The sequence below is a fragment of the Corvus hawaiiensis genome, chromosome 2 (assembly GCF_020740725.1).
Source record: "Corvus hawaiiensis isolate bCorHaw1 chromosome 2, bCorHaw1.pri.cur, whole genome shotgun sequence".
NCBI lineage: Eukaryota > Metazoa > Chordata > Aves > Passeriformes > Corvidae > Corvus > Corvus hawaiiensis.
Window position 1 is genome coordinate 122,800,091 of NC_063214.1, and position 8,534 is coordinate 122,808,624.

Sequence of the window (8,534 nt, forward strand, 5' to 3'; positions counted from 1 at the left end):
TCACAGACTCCTGCACCAGGCACAAACCTTCCCGGGAAAGAGCATTTTGATCAGAGCCTGGCGGATCTGCCTGGTCCTCATGCTGTACACCAGGGGGTTGAGCGTGGTGGGCAGGGTCAGGTACAGATCGGCCAGCAGGACCCGCGTGCGCTCGGACACGGCGCCGCCGAACTGCTGGGAATAGATGGACACGATCCCAGGGATGTAAAACAGCAGCACCACGCAGAGATGGCACCCGCAGGTGCTCAGGGCCTTCCAGCAGGACTCCTTCCCCAGGACAGCTTTCAGGATCATCCCATAGGACACAGCAATGAAAGCCATGTCCATCCCCACTATCAGGGAGGAGCCGGCCACGCTGTAGAGGCTGCTGGGCCAGGGGTCAGCGCAGGCCAGGCTGGCCACGGCCATGTGCTCGCAGTACGAGTGGGGCACCACGCGGGAGCCGCAGTAGGGCAGGGACGTCACCAGCCCCATCAGGGGCACCATGAGAAGGACAGCTCTCAGCACGATGGCCAGGCCCATCTGGGCAATAGTTCGGCCATTCAGGATGGCATGGTACCTGAGAGGGTGACAGATGGCGATGTAGCGGTCAACAGCCATGGCCAGGAGCACTCCCGACTCCTCAGCTGTTGTGGAGTGAACAAGGAACATCTGCACAAAACAGGCCACGTAGCCAATCTCAGCAGAGTCCAGCCAGAACACGCTCAGCATCTTGGGGACCACAGATGTCGCCATGACCACATCGATGACTGCCAGCATGCCCAGGAAGCGATGGATGGGTGCCTGCAGGGCCTTGTCCAGCTCAAGGACCAGCAAAACTGCCCCATTTCCTACCACAGCGAGGACATAGGCGGAGCAGAAAAGGATGCCCAGGCAGGTGGGGAAAGCTTCCAGGCCTGGGACACCCACCAGGATGAAGGTGGAGGAGCTGCTGTTGAAGGGATCAGAAGCCATGAAGGAGAATCTTGATTTGTGTTTACATAAATACACCCAATTCTGAGTCCTGAGCTGCCAGAGGGATAAGATGGGGACCCTGCCTCAGTGCAAGAGCCAGATCAGAAATCCACAAAATTATTACAATGTGAAACAGTGTATCACCATTTCCCCATGGAAAGGGAGCTCAGGCCTTGGAAAGAGCTGCCCAGGGAGGTTTGGAGTGCCCATCCCTGGAGGTGTCCCAGGAAGGGCTGGAGGTGGCACTCAGTGCTCTGGGCTGGGGACAAGGTGGGCATCGGGCACAGCTGGGCCTGGCTGGGCTGGGAGGGCTTTTCCAGCCTCGGGGATTCTGGGATTCTGGGATTCTGTGATCACCAGCTAGGGGCAATGGGTCAGAAATGCAGAATAAATGGGCTTGTTGTGGCTAGAAAGTTCCTATGAGGTGACGAAGTTGATGTTTCTGGTTGTGCCACCAGGGCTAACCAAGGGACTTGTAGTCTGTTGCTTGTGAAGGGCTTATTCCTTTGTTGGCTGCTTGCCAGGGCTCAGCTGACATCCTGAAATGAGCTGCAAGAGGAGAGAACAAGGAGAGCAAGGTCAGCTGCCAGCCCTGGCTTCCCTCAATGGGCCCAACACAGGAAATTCCTCCAAATTTGTGGAGCAAAACAGGGCTCTGGGACATTAAATGTGATCATGAAATTCCCTTTTGCTGCTCTGTCTTCCTTCTGTCATCTGCCCATAACAGAAGCCTGCACAGGCAGGCAGGCAGGCAGAGGAAAATACCAATTTCTGAGGGTTTATTCTGATGGGAGAAGCTTGAAGGTAACATAGAAACTCCAGAGAACTGTCCTGGAGGGACAAGAAGAGTCTGAGTGTGGTGGGCAGGATCTACGCCTTCATTTGTGCTGAAAATTTTTCTGCCGCTTCTCCCCAGAAAGCAGCAAAGACCAGGCAGTGCTGACACACCAGATCCTGCTGACACACCAGACTCAGCTGGAGAAATTGCCTGGAGGATCATCCACCAGCAGCTTTCCAGTGCAGAGCAAGCTGTCCTTGGCAAGGCACAAACTCACCTGGTCTTAGCCCGAATGTTTGGGAGTTGTCCCACCTCTCCTCCCATCCCAGGCTGGCCCCTGGCTGCAGCCTCCATCCCTCCCCTCCATATTCTGGGAGTTGCAGACTCAAAGTTGAGCACATTTATTTTCCATCGGTATAAAAACTTAAGGTGGGAGAAGGAGACCCAGAGCACTGGGAGGATGGAGCTCAGCAGGACTCTGGTCACCTACACACCTCTGCAGGTGGAAACCACACTGTGTTCTGGGCTGGAACGTCCCGTCTGACTCCTGCCTGGGGAAACGGGATGTTCCTCGGCACCATCAGCATGTGCTGCCCGGAGGGTTTCTGCTGTGAGAGCTGAGGCTCCTGCGCACGGGCTGAGGCTTTCCCTGACCTGGAGCTCTGAATGAAACAGCACTGTCAGCTGTGGGGCTGTTCCTGCTGGAGCCTAAATCCGCATCACCTTGCTGGAGCCCCTCTCTGGATGGGCATCCCACCCACGGGTTCCCTGTGCCTGTGTTAGAAAGGAAAACCAGTGTCATGTCCCCTCCAGCACCCCCTTCCACGGCACGTGCACCTCCCTCCCCTCCAGCCCTCGGCAAAAGCAAGTGCTGTGACTTGTCCTGTTGTACAGGGAACACAGACACGGAAGGGTTAAACCGGGCTGTTGGCAGTTTGGGAATGGGATGCAAGTTTCTCAGGCACTTGTATCCTCTGCTTCAGCCAAAATACCAAAGGGCCAGACCACATCCCCTCAGCTTTCCAGGCATTTGACTTCCTTGACCCTGAAATAGTTTAATGTCTCCTCCAAGTCACTTTGAGTCCTCCCCATGCCACAAACCAAGAGGCTTTTCAGCCTGGCTCAGTCACCGCCCTTGGCCATGTGAGGCCGAACACTGCAAAGCCAATATTGTGACAGCGCTGCCCAGACGATGGTGTTGATGATGGTTTATTGCTCAGAGGACTCTGTTCCCAGCCTGGCAGCTGTGAACCCGCAGCTGACACAAGCCACTCCAGCAGGAAACACGTCTCGTGCAGGAATTGTTTGTTTGGAAAGGGCAAACATGTCTGAGATCTTGTAATCCTGAGCTTGGGAAAAAACAGCTCCTCCCTCCCTCCTCCCTGTCTGATCCTCTGGGCAGCAGTTTCTGCCCTTCATCCTGGCTAACAAAGCCCTCCAGGTTATTAAATAATGCTGCTCACACAGTAGCAGGCTCAGATTTACTGGGTCCTTCTGCTTCACAGTGCTGCTCCAGCCCTATTTCCTTGTCACAGAATCCCCGACTGGTTTGGGTTGGAAGTGACCTCAAAGCCCCTCCAGTGCCACCCCTGCCATGGCAGGGACACCTCCCACTGTCCCAGGCTGCTCCAAGCCCCAATGTCCAGCCTGGCCTTGGACACTGCCAGGGATCCAGGGGCAGCCCCAGCTGCTCTGGGTACCCTGTGCCAGGGCCTGCCCACCCTCCCAGGGAAAAATTCCTTCCCAATATCCCATCTAAATCGAGGCTCCTTCAGGGAGGGTCACACACACACAGAGGTGTCCAGTACCAGGTCCCAGCCCTGTGTGAAGCATCACACCTGGACTAGCTGCTCCTTCCGGCTCAGGGGGGACCTTCTGGCTCTCCACAACTCCCTGGCAGGAGGGTGCAACCAGGTGGGGGTTAGGCTCTCCCACTGCTCTAACTCTGTACTTTTCCCAAATCACCCATCCCAGTGTTTTTTCCTTGCTTCAAGCCTGTATCTCACCAGAACTCATGACTTTTCCCAACCACCCGTTCCCTTCCCAGTGGTGTTTGCCATTCCTGGGTGTGTGCAAGCATGAGGAATGGACCGGAGCTGGGAGCAGGGAACCGCAGGTCACGCCAGGTGACAGGATTGGCAGATGTCACACCTGTGTGTCTGCAGCTTGTTTGAGGTTGCTTTAACCGAGGAAGAGCCAGGTAATTAGCACTGTTGTAATTAACCTAAATAAGGCAGCCAGTGGTGGTTCAGGTATGTGACTGGCAGGTCATGACCACAAAATTCACTAAATCTGGGGTGTCTGGAAGTGCTGAAGCAGCTCATTAACTCCATCAGAGACAAAGCCCACTTAGATGTACTGGCACTGCTGCCCAGCAGCTTTTCTGGGTGGTTTTTTTAATCTTCCACCTTGATTTGGCTAAAGTTTGAACCTGGCTCAGAGCGTGGCACTGTGCTTAAAAGTACTGCCCCAACAGCAGGTTAAAAGTAAAAAAATACATACCCAGGATGATGTATGACCTGCTCCCGCCTGTACCTACAACACCTGCAAGCACTGGTTCTCTCCTCAGCCTGCAAAAGGACTTGCATGGAAATATTAAGTGTCTTAAGGAAGCTGATCTGCCTAATCACTCATTGCTGGGACTTCAGGGACTGAATCATCACAGGGGAGAAGCTGCTGCCTGGGAATAGCCAGGGAGAGAAATGATAAACAAATGCACTGCTCCCACTGCGTGGGTGATGTCTGTCCCAGCACCAGGATGCCAAACAGATCCTGGGTCCACAGAGGGGGAATATTTTAACACTGGGTGGACATGGAAGTGCTGGAGCAAGTCCAGAGGAGGCCCCGGCACTGCTCCAGGGCTGGAGCCCCTCTGAAGCCAGGCTGGGAGAGCTGGGGGTGCTCACCTGGAGAGGAGAAGGATCCAGGGAGAGCTCAGAGCCCCTTGCAGAGACTAAAGGGGCTCCAAGAGAGCTGCAGAGGGACTGGGGACAAGGGCTGGAGGGCCAGGACCCAGGGAATGGCTTCCCAGTGCCAGAGGGCAGGGCTGGATGGGAGATTGGGCAGGAATTGTTCCCTGGGAGGGTGGGCAGGCCCTGGCACAGGGTGCCCAGAGCAGCTGGGGCTGCCCCTGGATCCCTGGCAGTGCCCAAGGCCAGGCTGGACATTGGGGCTTGGAGCAGCCTGGGACAGTGGGAGGTGTCCCTGCCATGGCAGGGGTGGCACTGGGTGGGCTTTGAGGTCCCTCCCATCACAAATAATTTTGGAATTCTGTGATCTGAACATGCAAATTGCACCACATGATGGACTGCAAAAATCCACCCCAGACGCATCAGTTCTGCAGCAGCTACATGATCCCCTTTAAATGTCTCCCATCTCTTTCCCAGGTAACGAACTGAGTGATTTCTGTACATTTGCAATGAAAACAGTGACATTTCAGAAACCTGCTGGGCAGCCTGGGGGTGCTCAGTCCCACGGTCAGCCCATGCAGAACTGGGACACTTCAGAGTACTCAGCTGACAGGGAGCTGGAGGTAAATGATCCCCGTGTTTGAGCTCCACAGGCTGCATTTCTGCTCGTTGTGATGCTGAAGAGCTGCTGAGGGCCTGCAGGTCCCCCCAGAGAGAGCGATGGGTGCTGCTGGAACATTTAATGAAGGTAGGGGGGCAAGAGGGGCCAAACCATCCTGTGTTGGCCTGCTCAGGGGCTGACCCTTCCCACGGGAACAGGGGTGGATGGTGGGCGATGCCCCTTCCTCGGCTGCATGGCCCTGGCACAGACACCCAGGCCTGGCCCCAGCCCTCGGATCGTGGCATCTCCTGGAGGAAGGGGCTCCCATTTCCCAGCATGAGCTCTGGGAACAGCCTCGGTGGGCGCAAGTTAAACCTGGGGCCATCCCTGATCCCCCAGACAGCGAGGGCAGAGCACTGTCCCCTTCCTCTGGCCCTGAGTGCACTGCAGGCCTTGGCCTCCAACAGGGGCAGGTGCCAGGTCCTGCCCTTGGGTCACCACAACCTCCTGCAGTGCTCCAGGTTGGGGCAAGAGCGGCTGGAAAGCTGGGAAAGGCCTTGGGAGTGCTGCGGACAGCGGCTGGACACGAGCCCAGGTGTGCCCAGGTGGGCAAGAGGCCAATGGCCCTCGGCTGTCCCAGCCCTTGTGTGGCCACAGCCCCAGGGCAGGGATTGTCCCCCAGGGCAGGGATTGTCCCCTGTGCTGGGCACTGTGAGACCCCTCCAGGGCTGTGTCCAGTTCTGGGCCCTCAGGGCAGGAGAGCCCTGGAGGGGCTGGAGCGTGTCCAGGGCAGGGAAGGGAGCTGGGAAGGGGCTGGAGCCCCAGGAGCGGCTGAGGGAGCTGGGAAAGGGGCTCAGGCTGGAGCAAAAGAGGCTCAGGGGGGACCTTGTGGCTCTGCACAAGTCCCTGACAGGAGGGGGCAGCCGGGGGGGTCGGGCTCTGCTGCCAGGGAACAGGGACAGGAGGAGAGGGAACGGCCTCAGGCTGGGCCAGGGGAGGCTCAGGGTGGGCAGCAGCAGGAATTTCCCCAGGGAAAGGGAGCTCAGGCCTTGGCAGGGGCTGCCCAGGGAGGTTTGGAGTGCCCATCCCTGGAGGTGTCCCAGGAAGGGCTGGAGGTGGCACTCAGTGCTCTGGGCTGGGGACAAGGTGGGCATGGGGCGCAGGTTGGACTGGATGGGCTGGGAGGGCTTTTCCAGCCTCAGGGATCCTGGGAGTCTGAGGGAGACCAGCTCCCAGCTCATGGGGAAGAACACAAACATGAGAACATGGATTTTTTATCTGTCTTTTCAGTTGTGTTTGTCCTCCTATGACTTAGACATAACTTCTGTTGCCTGAATTAGTTATCGATGTGTGCGGCTGCTGCAGAGCTGATTCACAGATCAAATACAAATCAGCAGCACTGAGAGATGCTGAAGATAATGAAATCCATAATATTTCCACTGATTTAATGTACCCACTTCCTTTATTTCCCCCAAGTCTCAGAACAAGAACCTGCAGAACTGGAATATTTATTAATCTGTACTGATACAAAAGGCTGTTCTTCATAAGGCATAAGAGCAAATCTGGCCTGTTTTACTGTTAAATCCTTGATCCAGCTCTTGCCATCCCAGCCCAGCAGGTCAGAAATCCCCACACCCAGGTGGCCCATGCTGCCCTGAGGGTCACAGGGTTTTGTAGGGTCTCTGTTTGCTTCCCCCAAGGTGTCCTCATCAGCTCTCTCTCCAGCACAGAGCCCATGGCCAAGGAGAAGGAAAAAAATACAAATATCATATTTAAATGTATATATGAAATATATAAATAAATTATATAAATAGTCATTTTTCACACCTGTGGGAGGTTCCCAATTTAGTTCTGCAGGAATTGAGCTTTGCACATACAGGAAAGGATGGAATTGGGTTGTTTTGAAGCTTTTTATGACCCTCCCTATGATGCCTTAAGAAGCCTCCTAGAAACAGAGACTAGACAGGAGTAAGGGAATAAAAGTAGGTGTTTATTTGAAAGGCCTTCAAAGGTACCCCTGGGGGCCAGAGGCCACTGCCGAGATGGGCCCCAAAGTGGACGGCAGGGCACGAGTTCCTCACCCTTTTATAGGTTGGGTTCATTTGCACAGCAGGGTTAATTCTCCAATTAAAGCTTCAGTTTAATGATGTAATTGCCCTCAGCTTACCCCCCCTTTAGAGGCTTTTGGTTTATACTTTTTGGGTCTGGGTGTCCTTGGAGAGCAGGCCTGGAGAGGCTTTGTTCTGTGTGCCTGGCACAGAGAGCAGAAATTAACAGGCTCCAAGGAACTTTCAGAGTGACACACCAGGCAGTGCGGGATTTGAAAAATATCAAAGTTAAAACCTAAGGCATCACCTATACCCAGAGTATGTGAGGGATATGAGGGATCATGGGAAAACTTTGGGGTGCTGAGAGATGAAGTGATAAACTGGACACTCATATTCAGTGTGGATTCATTCCTCTGAGGGTGTACCTGCTCTGGTGGGGGTCCCCCAGGGGTGCAGACCCTTCAGGGATGTACCTGCTCTGTTTGATATTTTCTGCCCTTTATAATAAATATGTTTACACAAAGGCACCACAGTTCCCCATCCCTGGCAGTGCCCAAGGCCAGGTTGGACACTGGGGCTTGGAGCAGCCTGGGACAGTGGGAGGTGTCCCTGCCATGGCAGGGGTGGGATGGGACGAGCTTTAAGGTCCCTTGCATCCCAAACCAGTCTGGGACTCCATGATTCCATGATTTTGTGATGGGTCTGTTACTGATCCGTGTGGAACCACCTGTGCCTGGCACAGGGCAGCCCAGAGCTCCCTCCTGGGCACCCTGCACCCCACCCACTGCTAAAACCCACCCCAAAACACCTCCCCACAAACATCTCGAGCTGCTGTTTGCAAACAGGATTTTGCTGTGTGGATAACGAGTTAATTTGTTCCTAATTCAGGAAATGAAGCTCTTAATTTGGTTTGTGCTAGAACTTTCTGCTTCCACAAAGTATTATTGATTTGCTTCTTTCAAAAATAATTCTCTAAATTATAGGCAGTGATTAAATGCAGGAAAAAGATGACACAATGTGCCCCTGCCACATGTTTTGTGAATATTTTGTGCTGTCTGTCTGAGTGGCACTCAGGGATGCACTGGGATGTGCTGCAAGGGAAGGAACACGTCCCAGCTAAGGGGTGACTCCTGGCAGGCTCTGAGTGCACCCGTGAACCCATCAGCTGCCGGGCTGCTGCAGCCCTTTATTGCAGCCCCAGTGCTGCTTTGCAGCATGGCTTTGCTCCACGATGAGCAACCACA

The 8,534-nt window shown here is 54.7% G+C and overlaps 1 protein-coding gene across 1 annotated transcript; it reads right to left on the reverse strand.

The window, feature by feature from the left end:
• Nucleotides 1–954, reverse strand: LOC125321183 (olfactory receptor 52I2-like). Its single transcript, XM_048293577.1, has one exon. It carries the CDS (start codon nt 952–954, stop codon nt 1–3), a length of 954 nt encoding a protein of 317 aa, XP_048149534.1.
• Nucleotides 955–8,534: the final 7,580 nt, after the last annotated feature.